The 17,460-nt window shown below is 37.9% G+C and overlaps 1 protein-coding gene across 2 annotated transcripts in view; it reads right to left on the bottom strand.

Annotated features, from left to right (window-relative positions):
- Nucleotides 1-1,635: 1,635 nt before the first annotated feature.
- The window catches only part of hhip (hedgehog interacting protein), a 42,191-nt gene continuing 26,366 nt past the window's right edge, over nucleotides 1,636-17,460 (bottom strand). For both annotated transcript variants that reach the window (XM_032563745.1, XM_032563746.1), the window contains exons 10-13: nucleotides 16,780-16,922; nucleotides 14,322-14,403; nucleotides 4,770-4,918; nucleotides 1,636-4,038 (exon numbers count right to left, since the gene is read on the bottom strand). In XM_032563745.1, coding sequence (XP_032419636.1) covers nucleotides 3,842-4,038; nucleotides 4,770-4,918; nucleotides 14,322-14,403; nucleotides 16,780-16,922 — 571 coding nt within the window. In that variant the 3' untranslated portion in view covers nucleotides 1,636-3,841. The remainder of the gene's footprint in view (nucleotides 4,039-4,769; nucleotides 4,919-14,321; nucleotides 14,404-16,779; nucleotides 16,923-17,460) is intronic.

Raw genomic sequence — 17,460 nt, 5'->3', positions numbered from 1 at the left:
TTGTTTACACAAGAGACATCCTCATAACATTGTTTCTCAGTTTTGTTTTTTAAATATCCATAAGCAAATAAACACAGAAATCCAGTCCCCACAAAAAAAGTCCTGAAGGCGCCCACATAAATGGCCTCACAGCAAGAGCTGTGAATAAACGTAAAAATACATAAGCCCCATAAACAAATGTTAAAATGCATCACAAATAGACTTACAGGTCACATGGAAGGTCTTTCACAAAGAGGCAGAACCAGGAATCAGTTTTTTCTGCTAAACATCTGGACTGGACAAATATCACATTTAAATGTATTTTATGTTTTATATGGTAGCACAAATGATTTATTACTTTATTATTATTATTTATAGTAATTTTAAGTTTTGATTAATTCTAAAACTTACCAGCAAGTTTTTGAATCGATTACGTCACCAGCTTCCGGACTTCCGGTTTGACACGTTGGAGCGGATGGAGCGCAGGTGCGGACGTGTTTTTATTCCGTAGTTATTTTTGTTGGTCCCACGAAGAATGTAGCCACCCAATGAAACGGTGCGACGAGGAAAACAACGACGATGTGAAACAACCTCGGATTTATTTTAGTTAGCGACTTCTGTTTGCGTCTGTAAGCTGACGGAGGGAAACGCCATCTTTAAACCGAAAAACAACCGGCTGGAGCAGCGGACCAATCAGGTGAGTCCATTGGGAGGCGTGATGCAGCGCGTGTCTTAAATTGAGAAAGAGGTAAATAATGAAAGTGAAATTTAGGTTTTGTTTTTAATAAATTTACAAAAATTTCTAAAACCTTTTTCCACGTTGTGAAAATTTGATATTTTTTGTCAAAGAGTCATAAAGCTGTGAAAAAATAACTTTCCATTATTATGTGACATTGTAAACTCAGAAATCTGTAGGATAAAAACTCAGACGTTTTCTGTAATCGTAAAGTAAAACATTTGCAACAAAAAATATGCTAGAGAATAAGTTAATGGGAATATTTTGGCTCTTTTCAGGTAACAGAATCTGCTTCGATTCGCTTTCAAGTCTGAACCCGAGTCATCAATCCAAAGTCATCATCAAAATGTCTGACTTCTGAGCTTTTCTTTTAAGCTTCTGAAGTTATAAGACAGAATCTTAGGTTTAATATAGTAAATTAATGCCTTTAAGCATGAAAATGATAATTTCTTTGAAATATCAACATTTCTGAAATTATTCTTTAATATAAAAATATATATATATATTTTGTAATATCAGAAATGTTTTTCTTTGAGTTCAGTTTCTGGAGTTTTTTGGTCGAATTATATTCCTCCATGGCCACATTTTCTGTCATATCTAGAATGGCCTTAATATTCTGCCGGACAGAAGCTTATTTTAATTATTTAATACGCAGTCAGTTCTGAAAAGAAGGCTTAACTCATCTTTTGCGTTAAATAGTTACTTTGCTTACACTTGATCTGACTTTTATAATAATTAACGTCTTAGCAATTTATCTTTCATGTGCTTTATTGTCATTCTTTAATATTTGAATGTACTGTGCACTAATTTGAAAACGTAAAAATCTTAGTTTTCCATTAACTTTTTGTTAAAAATATTTTTGTAAATTTAAAACGAACATATAAGTGTACAAAAGTAACAGTGAGAATTAAAGAGACGAGTTTTGAACACATGCTATAAATTTTAATAGACATATTGATATTTCTGAGGAGAAACAGAGTAATCCCTAGTTTTATTTACAATACAAGAATAAAAAAAATGTCACATACAGTACAATGGTAAAAACAAAATAGAGAACTTAAATAATTATTTTATTTGTGTAACTACTTAAATAATGAAAACGGTTATTCTATTCGCCCCATGCCGTCTCAGCAGCTACAATGCAACTTTCACATTAAGTGCTAAAAAAGTTATGATTTTTTTTTTCATTTTACAGCATGAATATTCCATCCTGATACGTTAAACCCAGGTAGAGCTGAGCAAAGCAGGAGATGAACGACAAATATAGAATTTATTGGATTTGCTTTTTAAAGTACACGTAGAAGAAAAACAAAACAAAATAAAAACATTTTACCATCCAAACTGTTAAACAGAACTGGACTCATTTTCATAACTTTGGGGGAAAAAAAATAAAAAGATCAATTAAAGGAATGCGTGTATGCATATGCATGAATGCCTGTGTGAGCCAACTAAAAAACACGCACTGATGGATCTCCTGACAATCCCAGCTGTGTTTAACGTTTTGTTGCTCATGAGACAGTTTAGTCACGACGAATATTTTCCCTTCGGTTATTCAAAAATCTGCTCTTGGTGGATAAGATCTAGCCCTGACTGTGAGCTACTTCCACTGCGACTCGGAGGCCCGACTCCATCTTTGATCATCTCACAACAGAGACACATTTTTGACAGTGGTAATATAATCATATGTCAGGGGAAATAGATGTCCTCCCCCAACTGTGGTGAGTTATTCTATGCAGGCACAGACATGCAATACATTAACACTGACCAAAAAAAAAAAAAAAGAAAGAAAAATCCACACGTGTCTCTTTAAAAGCTGCAATATATATATATATATATATATAAGTACAACATGACCTGACAAGCTTAGTGTAAAACTGCCTTCTAGGAACATCATATTCTCCCATATATTATTACGATTAAAAAAATAAACTCTCTTCTATGAGAGTAATGCTAGATTCTTTTTTTTTGCAATGCTAAGTAGTAAGCTCTATTGGAAATATACATCACTGTGTTGTTTCTTCCCTTTGTAGTTTAGAGTTTGGATTTTAGTTTCAGTGTGTGACATTAAACTCAGTTTGTTGGTGGAAGCCTGTGATTTTTCTGGTGTTTATTAACGTCAAAATTCATTTCAGGAAGTGAAAAGGAATACAGTGCATGAAAGCCAGATACGCATTCAGAATCCTGAAACTCGCTTGGTTCTTTGTGTTTTTGCTTCTTCGATTCAATTTAAAAATACTTTATTCATCTCAAAGGTAAACTAAATGTTGAAACTTGTTTAATCCTGGCATCTTCAAAGAGTAGTTGTGGATGGTGATGCTGTGGGCACTAGCAGTCAGTCTTGCAACAAATCTGAAGAGGCCTCTGACATGCTAACAGTTCAGACGATATTCCACAGTAACATGTCCTGCATGACACCATCACTGCTAATCAACCTCATTTGCTTTTGCTGCTCCTCTTCGTATCTTCTCTATGTTGATAATAGATGAATGGTGGAAAACAAAGTACGCAGACTGCAGTTTGCTTTAGTTGTCATGACAACGTGCCCACTAACTAAAGATAACATCATAGATGATACAACATAATCTTTACAAATGCAGGCTCAATGTGGCTTCTCTTCCTTCAATGTTTTGCGTTTGCAGGTGAATGTCTTTGCTTTTGACTGAGAATGAACTGGTTCTCGAGCTGAGCCAGGCTTTTTAATTCCTAACAAAGTCCTGAAACTGGTCTTAGTAAGCCCCTGAAAAAAAGAAGAAGAAGAGCCAGAGTCTCGGTTTGGTGCGGTCCGTTCCAGATAAGTTCCTGAAGCTGTGGAGGCAGCCGAGAGCGGGTGAAGAAATGTCTGCAGGCCTCTTCCAATGTGAACACGGCTTGGATGCCAGGCCCAGTGCTCAGAACAAATAGCTTATAGGCGAGAGGAGGGAGAGTTTCTTTAGGATGAAAGTGGATCCAAAGCAGTCTGAAGGGATCCCGGGTGTATCTGTGGTGTTTGTGTGTGCGCGCGCTCGTTTGCACTCAGGTGAGGGAGATTACATAGCCACGTTAATGACGCCTTGGTACGAGTTTGTTGGCGGTGATAGGTAGATCTGTGTCAATGTGGCGGCGGGGAGCAGGCCCCTCCGCGCGCCCCTATACGATGTAGGTGGTCAGGTCCAAGAGGTACGAGGTCATGTCGATGATGTGATCCAGGATGCCGTCTTTCTCCTGGTCGTTGGGCATCCCCCGCTCACTCTTCTCGCATTGAGCGCCAGAGTAGCCGCTCTTACACAGGCACTTGTTTGGCTCTATGCAGACTCCTCCATTGCGACAGGCTGGTTCACATTTAGCTACAGTCACAGAAAAGCACGAAAATTAGCCTTATGCCAAAATAAAAACTTCAATTACTGTACATGTCAGGAGGGAAAAAACAAATGTATTTTAGTCCTAACGATAATAAGGCTGAAACAATGAATTGGATCAATTGTGATTAATCAACTATTGAATAATCGTCAACTAATTTAGTAATTGATTAATCACCAACTGGAGTATACAGACTCAAAAAAGGCAATTTTCAGAGCAGCATATTCAGAGCAATAATTAAGCTAAAACTTACAAAATATATATAAATATATTTTGCATTTAAGTTAAAATGACCTTCACTGTATAAATACCTATTGTTTAAGTTTCGCCAGGTTCTAATTCTGGGGAAAAAATCCTGTTAAGCATGCTTTTGTTATCCAATTATTAATCTGTTAATCCAAAAAACAATCAAGAGATCAACTCTAGACTGTATTGATATTAGGTCAAGTAGAAAAGGCTGAACTTTTCACATGTTGATGCTTGAAGTATTGTTTTAGCTACAGAGGCGTCCTTGGCAACACATGATCAAAAGGAACGCTATGTTATTGCCTTTTTTAAATAATAAAAATTCAATTGAATAATAGTAATTTCATTATTAGTATATTTGCATCTTTTAATGTATTTCTAATATTGTACAAAAAGGCTTAGAAGAAAAATCTACAGGGTGTGCCAGTTTATATGATTAATAGATGAAGTTGCAGCCTTAAATAATACTAACCTATTCGGCAGAAGGGTCCCTCCCAGCCGGGGCTGCAGCAGCACTTGCCAGTCGGAGTGCAATGTCCGTTTTTGCAGTTTCTGGAGCAAGCTGTCATTAGTAGCTCTGGTGGCTCCACCGGGCGCTGACACTCCTTGGGGGAATGAGGCCTGCAGAGAAGAACAAGATCAAAGTCAATATGATGAAGCAGAAACTTATATTATCACAGAAGATCTAAAACAATCTGCTAATTCCCAAACATTATGCTAATAAGTGAACCTATTTGGACACTTTGGGTGCATTCACCCAAAGTCCTGTTTAGTCCGCTTGAATCCAACTCTATTTTGTTTGCCTAGATAGTTATGATGTTCCACTTGTGAAGGTAAATCTTTTGGGCTTCACCTTGACACTGACAACAATTTTGAGTGCTACACTGCCGAGCAGGATATGTAAAAAAGATAAAATAATAAAAAGAAGATGGACAAAATATCAATTTTAAAGTTGAGCTATTTCACAAGAAAATGTAGGATTATTTCAGATTCTACAAATGCAAAACTGGTGAAGGGATACCCTTAGATACTTGCAGCTGTGACTATAGTTGGTTGTTCTAAATACAGAGGTACAGAAAACACACACACACTGGACTTCACTGATTTCATTTGTAATAAATCCTATAAAGCATATTCCTTATGTTGCGTCTATAAACATGAAATCCAAGTGCGAGTGAAAGAAAACTTCGGTCACATTTTAGTACTGCACGTTGAAGGGTGAGGCTGAAAACAAGAAAGGAGTAAGTAACAATTTATTTGCTTTTTTAATTACATTTTATGAGGATTTTCCTTTTATTTGAGTCATGAGGCCATTGTTTTTTTATAAGTCCCAGAAGAAACAGCTATAAACTTTCTAAATGTTAAGAGCTTATAAATCAGTGTGAAGGACTAGGATAACAATAACATGCAGGACAGCAGCCAATGAGGAACTACAAAGTCGTTCAAAACTATTCATATCGCTTGAAGTCTCACAATTTGGCAGAATAAATACACACATTCACTACATTTCATTTTGAGGTTTTTGACAGGCAAACACAAAATAGTGCATAATTGGAAAGTGGAGGGAAAATGAGTACCGGTTTCCACAATTTTCACAAATAAAAGTCTGCCGTGAATTTATCACACCAGCATGAGTCAGATTTGATTGCCACATAATAGCCATCACACTTTATTTATCCTTTGACTAGGCCACTCTAACGTAGCTCTGGGCGTATGGTTTGAGTCATGACTGGGTGTAAGTTTACCCTTCGACAGAACAAGCCTCTAAAATGTTTTCTTCTAGAACTAAACTGTATGGAGTTCCATCTATGTTCCCCTCCCCACAGAATAATGTTGCCACCACCATGGATCTCCTTAGATATTGTGTTTTCAGGGTGATGAATAATGTTAGGCTGTTGTCACACTGTTTCCTATCTTGCCATAAGTGGGCTGACTATTGAGAGATGTGTGGTTTGCATAAAGGTCTGAACCTGCCAAAATGAAGGACATTTTGTGGAAGTATGCGTGGCACTTTTGATGCACACCTTTTCTGAATAGTGCATGTGTGATGGGATCAATGATGTGGAATTCAGTGTCTCACTGCATCAGGAAACAGTATGTTACTTTTGGGCTTAATGAAGTCTGGGGACTCCAAAGCACTTTACACTATAATCAGTCATTAACCAATTCATTCATGGTGGCAGGAAGGACCAGTCGATATGGCTTAAAAATAAAATCTACGATTGTTTCATACAAAATCTAATTTCTGATTATGGATTATTTTCTTCTCACTGTCGTTTCTTATAAAGAATTAGTAAAGACAGAATATATTTTTCAGATCTTGCCTTTATTTAAATCTTCCCGTCTGAAGTTGACCTGAATTCAAAATGCATACAAGCTGGAAAACAAGATGGCGGGCTCTAGGTAGACCGACATCGGTCTGAGTTACAGAAACCCAAAAGTTTATTGGTGGAACAAAAACCCACTTTTCCAAAAATTTTATCTTCAAAAACAGAAAATTAAATTATTTGATCAAATTGATTTAAAGCCCAGCTCTACTGGTAAACTACGCATGTCTTGGCTACTTCTATTTCTGTTAAATGTCCAGCCTACCAGTTTAGGTAGAGATGTTGGGTCATCTCCTGGTACATTTCCAGCTTAGCCAGACTCATACATTCTTCTTCTTTAACTCCCATTTAAACTTTTCCACAACCTTTCCCCTGACCTTTCCGTTGGTCTTCATGATGCTGTTTGTTCAGTAATCTTCTCTAACAAACCTCTGAAGCCTTCACAGAACAACTGAATTTATGCCGAGATTTACACTTCTTGTGCTGAATTTGACCTAAAACTCAAAGGGAGGCTGAACACAAATGCTAAACGCACTTTTTTTTAAAAAAAAGTTTTATTTGTAAAACTATAAATTGAAACCTTTCACTTTTACATAATACTACTTTGAGCAAATCTGTCACATAAAATCCCAGTGAAATACATTGAAGTTTGTGGCTATAATGAGGCAGAAAATGACTACTTGTGCAGAGCACCGTAACAATCCTTGTACATTCTGTCTTTTTGTGGTTGCCCCTCTTATATTTCTCCAATCTGAGGAGCAAAACAATTCATATGGCTAGGACAAGGCCACTTCTCGGATATAAACATGACTTGGAAAATTCACACAGACACAAACACAAACATCTCCACACCATATGTGTCAGGTTTGAGAACCAAAGAGACACACTACGACCGTTCCGTATTAAGACAAACATCCAGACACGCACATCGGCAAATGGGCTGAAACTGAATCTTTTCACATCACGCTCCATGAGTCTGGAAATAATACAGAGTGCGTAATCAAGTTCAAATGTGAAGTGTCTGTTGTACACTGGGCCACACACAAACACACACCCCCATATGTACAAACACATCAGTGTGTCTGTTTGTGGGGGAGAAAGAAATATTGTTGCGTTAACATTTCTGTTGTGCTGAGGGACAAAACACTGGACAACCCAACACACAGTAACACACTGGACTCTGGTCGACTCAGTCTGGTATGAGAGGCAACAAGCATGAGAGTTGAAGTCAGTGTGTGTGATGTTTAGGCCATTAGAGAACGAGCCTCATCAATCATGGTCTAAGAGCAAATGGTCATTCAGCAGCAGAGGCCAAAACTAGATGCAGTTCAGGACCAGTGTTGAAAATGTCTTCCTTTTGAGCCAAAGTTTCTTTATGAATATAACGTCCACCTGTGGTTGATATCATTGACCTGACAAAAAGACGGTTAAGTGTTTTGTGTGACCTTGTGTAAGATTTATAAAAGAAAAAACATAAAATAACATTTTATTTTGCTCTTGTGCTCTATTTTCTTACATTGTGATGAAATCCATATTTATCAGAATATTGTTAAGAATATTCTTGTGCTGCAATTTTAACAAACGGTCTACTTTTCAATAAAGACTTAATTATTTGACTGAAATGATGGCAAGATCAACAGTAGTAGACTTCATTGCTGGTTTATCCACAGATAAACAGGCAGTGATTGATTTCCTCCTTTTTTCTTGGGCCTTCCACCATCACAGGTGCTTTAATAGCATTTTTTACCACTCTATAAACTGACCTGCATTTAGTCATAGTCAGAATCCTGAATTTTTGTTTTTTTTTAATCAAAAAACTGCTACCAGAAAAAGTTAATTGTATTAACCCTAAAGCACTAATCATAAGCATTAGCTATTGCTAAAGCGCTACACCAACATTATACTTAGCAGAAGCTAATGCTAAAGCGCTAACTGCAAGTCAAACTACAATTATTGGGCACAAAATTAATTTTAACATTATAATTTATAGGTTGTATTTATTTTTTCTAAACTGTCCCTGTCTTATTTTGTTCCTGTATGTTTCATGTTTGGGAAAGAAAAACAAAGTGAGGAGAGGAAACGGAAGTGCTGCATAAATAGTCTTCACCACTTTAAAATAAAAGCATGAATATGAATGTCTAACCACTTGAAGAGTTTTTAAGTCTATAACCAAAACTTAAACACAGATGTTGAACTTTATTCAACAGTAAGTTTATAAAACAGCCAAGAAAATTAGCACATTAGAATTTGTCCTGAAAAATTAACTGTGCTAAACGCTTTCAATGTAAGCAAACATACAAAACGAAAAATCAGCGCCACTATTAGTGCATTAGCGAAGTGTGGCCATCGCTGGTTGACCTACTGTCTTAAAAGTCTGAGGAATTGGTTTGGGAATTTTTACACTCTTCAATCACGTATCATTCCACATTTTCTCACCTATCTTCAAGGTTGCAGTCAGTTAAAAGAGATGATTTACCTTGATAAAATATATATTTTGATATTTCTGTTTACCTCTCTGCTTAAAAGACACCCACCAAATGCTCTGATAAACATATTGACTGATAGCAGTGACAATAAAGTGGCTGTTCATGTGCTGTAATGGCTTTTAATTTCACGATTGAAGGTGGGGAGGGTGGGGGTTTGATTCCCATGCTCCCATCAGCACCCAACTGCAGACTCCATGCCTGTTGGCTTTTGTTGCTGCAGGCTGCATGTAGTTAAAAAAAGAGCAAAAAAGGAAGAAAACAGAAAGAGAAGGAAAAAGAGAAAGAGTAAGAGTCCCTGGAGAGTTGGGGGGTCTGTAGCGAACACTGTTAATAGCAGGCAGGGGTCAGCAGCACTGCTGAACAGCCTGTACTGCTGCCAGGGAGGCTGTGAAAACAGCACCTGCTGGTAGCGCCACTTGACAAAGGCAGCTGGGTCAACAGCCACTGTGGGAATTTATCAACTTTGGAAGGGGTGGTGCATGTGTGATAGTGAGAGTAAAAAAGGCAACACTGCGCTCACGTCGGTCAGATAAATTCACAGAAAGAGATACAAATAACTCAACTTCGATGGTTGCATTTACATTACTATATAATATATATATATATATTATAGGATAATATTCAGGATTGGAAACAGCTGTTCACACAATATATAGAGGAAAAAAATCACGCATACATTTGTGTTGTTTCAGACGTTTGTTAAATATTCTTTTAAAATTTTGTTTCAGTTCTGATCTTCATGGAAGCCGGGGCGTATTTAGCTTGTTAGCTTGTGAGCCCTGTTTGACTGACATGAGGTATATGTGAGAAAAGCGCTATGGAGTGGTGTACATTGTGCACCTTAACAATGGCTTAATCAAACGGCCCAGTGTGGTCTCCTTTGCTGTTTTGTCATCTGACTCCATTGTTTGCAGGCTCCTTTTGTAGCTTCATTCCTTGTTTTCTCTTTGTGCGAGAAATTTACTGTGCATTGTAGAATCTGGGGCTATTCAGTGGGGCTGGCATGCAGCTTTGTGAAGGAAAGGACCACAGCAGAGATGTAGGAAGATTTAAGAGGGACAGGGAAATAGAGAAAAGGCCTTTTTTTCCTGCTGGGTGCTGGGAGCAAACGCAACGCATGCTCACAAAGACTCACAGATGTGCGAGTAGCCACCACCCACACAGTTTGCATCCATACACACAACCCACAGAGAAGCACCCCATGTCCGCTTTCTGAACACATTAGAGATTTGTAACTTCCAGAGCTAACACAGTTCATAAACGGGGAGCCTATCTGAAGAAAATTAGCGAGCCTCCAGTTGAGAAAGCCTTGAATATGTGAAATATCCTTCCTGGTGATGCTCTCTCTTGTTATCTGTGGTGAAGGGTCGCACTGATCAGAAAGGCAAATAGTATTTTACACTAGAAAGCATCACCAGGGTTAGCTCTTTTTTTTACTAACAATGGCTGTATGAAAATACATTGTGTTTTTCTCACTGCCTGACACTGGATCAGACTGAACCGTAGCTGTTTAAGGCCAGTTAGGGCTAAAATTATTTACATTTGCTAAATATTTATTACTTAGTTCAAATTGAGAAGCTGACAGTATATTCACTGAGATTACTATGCCTTCGAACTGTTTGGGAAAGCATAATTATGAAACTATGTCCTGTAGGGCTTCTGACAAACATCTCAATTAACTGGAGGAACATCTATGGATCCAATTTAACCTTAAATAGCGCTTTGTGTGTGACACCGTTGGGAAATCAAAGGAAATCAGGAAAGATATGAGATAGAGAACTAAGTAGCTCAAGAAATCTGGTTCGTCTTTGGGCATTGATCTTAATTAAGAAATTATGCCTAGCTAGAAAGGTGTGTGCAAGGAAAGCAGCCCAAAGGCCTAAGCTACAAGTTTGTCAAGCAAAAAGAGCCAAATTTCCACTAAATACCAAATAAATGTCTGTCAATTCCATCTAAACCGGTCCACTACAGTGTGAAAATGTGTGTAAAGTTTAAAATTTAACAAAAAAAATTAAAAAGTGAAGAAAAAAAAAAGTTCTGATAGTTAACAAATAGAAATAATTTTGTTAATTTTAACAGAATTAAAGCAGGAACAAATATATCATATCTGCTGCTGGTCAATAATTTATGTTGGGAGGAGAGGCAAGATCACAGTGTCAGAGATAAATCGCTACAAAACAAGGATTTTAAAATGTATTCTTAAAATACTATAACTGTGTAAATAAGTGGTTAGACAACAGACGAGTGTCAATGAAACTCAAGTCTCAGTCTCGTTAACCTGCTGCTTTGCCCACCTGCTGTGAGCTACATTAGCATTCTATGTAAAGCACTTTCTTTTACCTTGATGTTGAATGTTGCGGCACAACACACATGCATTGATGCCCAAAGCTGTGGCAATAATTATGGTGGTTATATAAAGATTATATCTTCTGAAATCTTTTCATCCCACTGCTCTGCCACAAATAAGCCCCCTCCAACATTTTTTTTTCTTCCTCTCAAATCAGTCATACCGCACACATTCAGAGTGTTTCAAAATGCATGGTGGCCTATTTATTATTGGAGGGGTACTCCAACTGACAAACAAATACCTAGGAATGAAGTCATCTGGCCAGGACATGTTTACACAAACACTGCTGAGCGATTTTATGGCTGATGTTTTTTTGTAAGCCTTTACCGCTCCCGCTAACAGTTCCACCATTTTCCCTCTGCTTCTCTATGTTCCCAAACATAAAGTCGATGAGAAGATGCTGTACCGGACCACAAAACCCACTACACCCCAAAGCAAAGCTCGGTCTGAACAAGCTTTAGGGTCTGGATGTGAAAAGACCACCAGACTTGATAACGTGCTACGGTCAGACACGTTAGCTGCTTCGGTCCTCGTCAACCCCTCTCTATTCTCTTTGTAACAAGATCCTAATAAAGAAGTCGTGTGTATTAGGAGTTGGGCCTCCAGCACCACAGGATCCGGTCAGACTAAACACGTCCAGTTGATGGTGGAAAGAACTGTTCTGTTGGAGAAACGCGTTCAGCAGCCACTCCAGAAAACATAAATACAAAGCAAGCCACGAGGGCCCCTCTGAAACATCTGCGGTTTCATTAATTGCGTGAATGCCTGGGTGGCACTGTCGTCACTCAGGAATAATCAGCTGCAAATACGTTTCTATTATGAATCCGATGCATACAAATTCTCCTTCTGAGAGTCTGCTTTGCTTATTTGATCTGTCTGATTCAATCAAGCATGACAAACCTTTAAGCAATAAAACAGATCAGGGATTTTCTCTCTACATTCCACTTGATGACTTCGTGACTTGAGTGGTTAGTTTAAGTCCTACGAGAACGTTCTCATCCATCTTCAGCAGAATGCTGATGATAAGATAGGTGGAAACATCAGCTGTGGTTTGGCTGGGCGCATAAAACAAAATTGATTTGAAAAACAAAGTCTCTTTATGTCTGAACTGTTTTCTTTCTTGTGACTTTTTGCTTGCTCCTCCCGTACTGTGTGGGATATTTTTTTTTTTTTCTCCGTTTGGGAGACAAATGTTTTTCACATGGGTTTTATAGAGCCCTTATTTTCAAAATGATTTTTAATACTTGAATGCATGTGGAACAGATTATGACCTACTGACACGCACATTTATAAATGATAAAGTTGCTTTCATGCACACTCCCTGCACATTTCCCTGCACGTTACAGTTGCGGAGCATCAAATATTTGAGTATTAGACTGCACACAGAGAGATTGGGCTTCACTCTGGAAAATCGATGTGTGTGTGCTGAAGGCTTGTGACACTTGCGTCAACTTTTACCCCAAATGTGCCCATTAAAATGGTTGAGAACAGGTGAACTTTTCAGTAAAACACCACCAACAGAGTCATACAAGTTAATCAGTTTAGCTACTAGCAGTTCCTTCCTTACAATAACAGTTTTGAAATATTATCCACTAGTTTCTGCTCAACTCTTTTTTGAAAAGGCGCTTGGGTGACGACCTGTTGAAAAGTGTTATTACTTGACATGATGTTTAGGCTGTTCTGGAACAATTTCTGTTTTTCTTTGAGGTTTAGTGTGCGGAGAAGTATCGCTCATAAAAAAGAAAAGAAAATGTGGAGCAGGTTTCTTGATACAGGTAGTAAATTTAACAGAAAAAATACCCCTGACATAAGAGTTAAATACAACTCTGACTAACTGCATCACAGTAAATACATTTAAATGACGCATGTAGACCCAAAATGACAGGAATTGTAGTTGGGAAAGGAGTTGCTTAGTATTTATTTTGTGGATTACTGATCTGATAATTATTCCGCTCTTTGGACCAATAATTGGCGCATTTTCAATCATTACTTTGCAATATATCTAATAGGGGTCTAATGCTAAGCAAAAATCTATGTTTGGGATGCTTTTGGTTCACTTTGATGAAGAAAAACCAATAACTAATAAAGAATAAGTGAGTGAAGCCACTTACAGCATGGATGGATTAGACAAAAATGAAACCACTTGAAAATGATGAAAAATAAATGTGCAGACCTTTGAGAATTCAAAAAAATGTTTAAATGACAATGGAATTTTTGAAAATATATTTAGACAATCTAGTGTACCAGAAGTACTTTAATGCACCATAAAAGCACAGCTGTTGTGAGTCATCACTCCACAGTACCAGGGTGTTATTATGCTGTGCAGTGTTTTGGACTGGTTGAAAGCTGCAGGCAGCTGGATTTGGACTTTAGGTGATTTTTAATCTAGTACCAATAATTTTTATGGTCCCAAACAGCAGAGTTCAGTGATAGCTGGGAGTCCTCTCTGTTTTGTTTTGTTGTTGTGCTACAGAACATTCTTAGTTCCACACACACACATCATTCATGTGTTTTGGTTTAAAACAACACTGGATTTGTTTGGTGCATATGAGTACCAAACTGACAAAGCTGTGCTGGATGTGTTCGACACAAATACGAGTGTCACTTCACTCCGGAAGTAGAGAAGGGCAAGAGCTAAATGAGTAGAAAAAAAGAGACATATTTGCATTGCAATCTGATACACTATGATCCCTGCTTTCATTTGTGTAAGTTGGAACCATGAGGGATACAACATAAAAACAGAACAGCATGAAATTACGAGTGAAGGACTAGTTGGTCCTTCTGGACAAACAAGAATCACTTACTCACTGAGCAAAGACTCAATTAAATAGAACAAAAAGTACAAAAGAATTTGCTGAGTGTACCTTTTCGGGTCTACCAACTTGTAGAGTTTCCCGCTGTGTGACTGTGCCATGCTTTTACTGCTCGCTAGAATGTAGACTTCACCTGCAAAAGTGAAACAGTCACAGCAAATTCCTGTTAATATTTTATCGTTAGATTACATAAGTCTATTGTAGCATGCATGCAGACATAAGCAATTTATAAAAAGAGATAACATGTGACAAGACAGGCAGACAAGAGGATGAAAGGAAAGGACAGATGAAGAAAATAAATGTAGCTAAAGCTTCCACAATGCTCCACTAGCCAAGGCACTTTAAGAAAAAGTTTAATGGGACAATTGGGTACTCATGACTGGGAAACAGGCGGATAATTTAATGAGGAACAAGCCTGCAAGAAAATTCCATACGGGGATAAATTGTAAACATGTGTCTGTGAGGCCCCTTCATTGGGACATATAATTCTAGCGTTGCTGGCAAAGCATGAGCCAATGCAGGAATCTATAAAAAGCTCATCAAATAATAACTCCAAGACCTGGCAATAACAGCGATCCAACATTTATGAAGCCTGTGTGAGCAATTCACATCATATGTACATTTTGATTCAAAACATCACAGCCCACCGACAACCATTTAGTAAGTGCGAGTGCATTCATCTCTGTTTACGTTTAGTAACTGTTCATTTCTACAGTTGTCTTGTTAGAAATTAACATCATTAGCAAAGCAAAACATTGCTTCAGACACTGTTTTGGAGCAATGACTTCAATATTGATTCTACTTTTTATGTTTTAGGGACACTCGTCTTTCCCCAAAGCCATTTTTTAAGTCAGAAACTGTTTGCCATACCATGTAAAATCTCAATCACTCTGCGTTATGGTCCTGATCTGGCACCACTTTCTTAAATCCTGTCAGAAAGCAATCGCATGCTAGAAAATCCTGCCAGGTCAAACTGCCATTGATAACATTTCTGTGCCAAGATGTTTCCATGATCTTGTCTTGATTGCAATATTTAGCAATAATACAACAGCCATATGATTTTTTCTTTTTAAATTATTATTCACTCTAATTTAGAGGTGGGTGCTCCTCTTCCCAGCTGAGAACGCTACTGCAGGACGCAGTGCTAATAGCAGCCACAGAGTCAAGAGCATTGTGCTTCACTGCAGTGTTTGTGAAAATATGTCGAGGTCAGACATTACCAACATATTTTAATCTTGTCTGACAAAAAACCTAACCTTGTTGAACATGTTAACCTTGCAGATATATTGCCATTAAAAGAATCTTAAAAGCCACAAACTGCAACTATTGTATCAAATTATTATCTACCATGTTTGAAGTACAGTGTAAAATTTGCAAATGTCAGAGGTCACTACAATACCTACAAATAAATTGGTACAAATCTGCATCACACAACTATGTTGTCTTGTGTGTTTCGTGTTCCAGCCTGAGACGCTCCCAGGTCTGCCAGTTTGGCAGGTGTAGCTCAAACGATTTGCAAACATTGACTTGAACCAAACTACACCAGACTAGCATGTGCTAAGAGCTAGCTTAGTGTAGTTTGTGAGGGGATCAAAGCCAAAGCATGAAGACAAGTCTCACTTCAGCTTCTCTTCTGGTGTGGATACACTGTGACTTTCAAACTCCTCACCTAATAGGCTTTAAAGCACAATAGTTGTGCTTTTCAAGTATTTTTGGTGTAGTTTTTTGTGCAAATATCTTAGTATTCATAAAATAAGACAAATCTAACTTACAAGTAACTTTTCAGCAAGGTATAATAACCTGTTGTAAGTCAATAATTCCTTAATATTGATTTAAAAAAACTACTTAAGTTATTTTTCCCATGTTACAAGAGAAATAATCTGCTAGTGTAACTAATACTTTTCCTTCAATATTAGGGAAGTATTGACTAAAAACAAGCTCCTATATCAGGTTGATAGTTTTGTTTCATTTCAAGTCTTCTATAATATTTGCACTAGAAACTAGACCAAAAACACTTGATAAGATTTTGTTTATCTCACCCTTACTAAACCTCCGCAAAGACCGTTTTTCTGGCTGAATGCATACTGGTGTGGAGGGCCTTTTTTCTGAAAAAATAGTTTTCATTCTCAGTTATTCAAGTCATTGTTATTGTGGTGCATTAATAAAAAACTGTCATTACTTGTTTGATCTGGACAATGTCTCACCTCTGATGCAGAAGACATTTCAACGAGAAGCTGATTTTTTTTTTTTCTTGAGTAAAATCTCCAGGTTGGAAAATTTTATAAAGTAAGAGACTAAAAGAATTATAATGAAGTGAAAATAAGCAGACTAACATATCTAATATCGGTCATGTAAATTGTTAGACTGCTTAATGATTAGTGCTTTAAGCCTCTTAGTTTGTTAGCAGCAATTTGAATGAAGCAGGAAAGGACAAAGATTGATGGCTCAGTGACAGATTAGTTTATTAGAGAGGAAGAGGTGATCTTTGGGTTTCTGTTGCAGTACTCACCGAGTTCATCCTCTCCGAAACCCAAGACATGCCCCACGAGGGGAGAGGCGCAGGAAACCGAGCCCAGACACAGAGCCTTTTCCTGCCACTGCTCGCTGTCAGACGATGTGGCAAAGGGAGACTTCTGGAGGATCCGCAGGTTACTGAGGCAAACAAAACACACAGAACGTTTAATGTTGAGCGAAATTTTAACCTGAAACAAACTGGAACAGAAAGATTTATTTTACACTTATGATTCACAGTTCTTGCGACAAAGCCTGAGTTAATATCTGGAATAGGGCTGAACTATTCTCATAATATGGTTCAGGAATCAATCTTCTTTTCCAACCAAAGTCGCAATTGGTGTTATTTAAGACCTCCGCTTTGGTTTCAAAACAAACATCGTGCCGGGGCTTTTCTACAGCCACAGCGCTGCGCTCCCAAATGGTAATGAGACACAGAATTCAGCGACCACACATTGTTTTAAACACGGTGCCAACTCCTGATAGCGCACCAGCACAATATTTACTTCCTTTGCTTACTCGAGCGTCAGAGTTTGACATCAGCGAAGCAGGATGAATTACAAACCAAGGGAAAGTGTGAACAGCACAAGACAGGATGCCTAGGCTCCATTTACACTCATTGGGCAATACTGCTGTGCTGATAGTAACAGAAAACCTGTTTGCCCTACATGGATGGAAC

The sequence above is a fragment of the Xiphophorus hellerii genome, chromosome 5 (assembly GCF_003331165.1).
Source record: "Xiphophorus hellerii strain 12219 chromosome 5, Xiphophorus_hellerii-4.1, whole genome shotgun sequence".
Taxonomy (NCBI): domain Eukaryota; kingdom Metazoa; phylum Chordata; class Actinopteri; order Cyprinodontiformes; family Poeciliidae; genus Xiphophorus; species Xiphophorus hellerii.
This window is presented reverse-complemented; position numbering and strand designations above follow the sequence as displayed.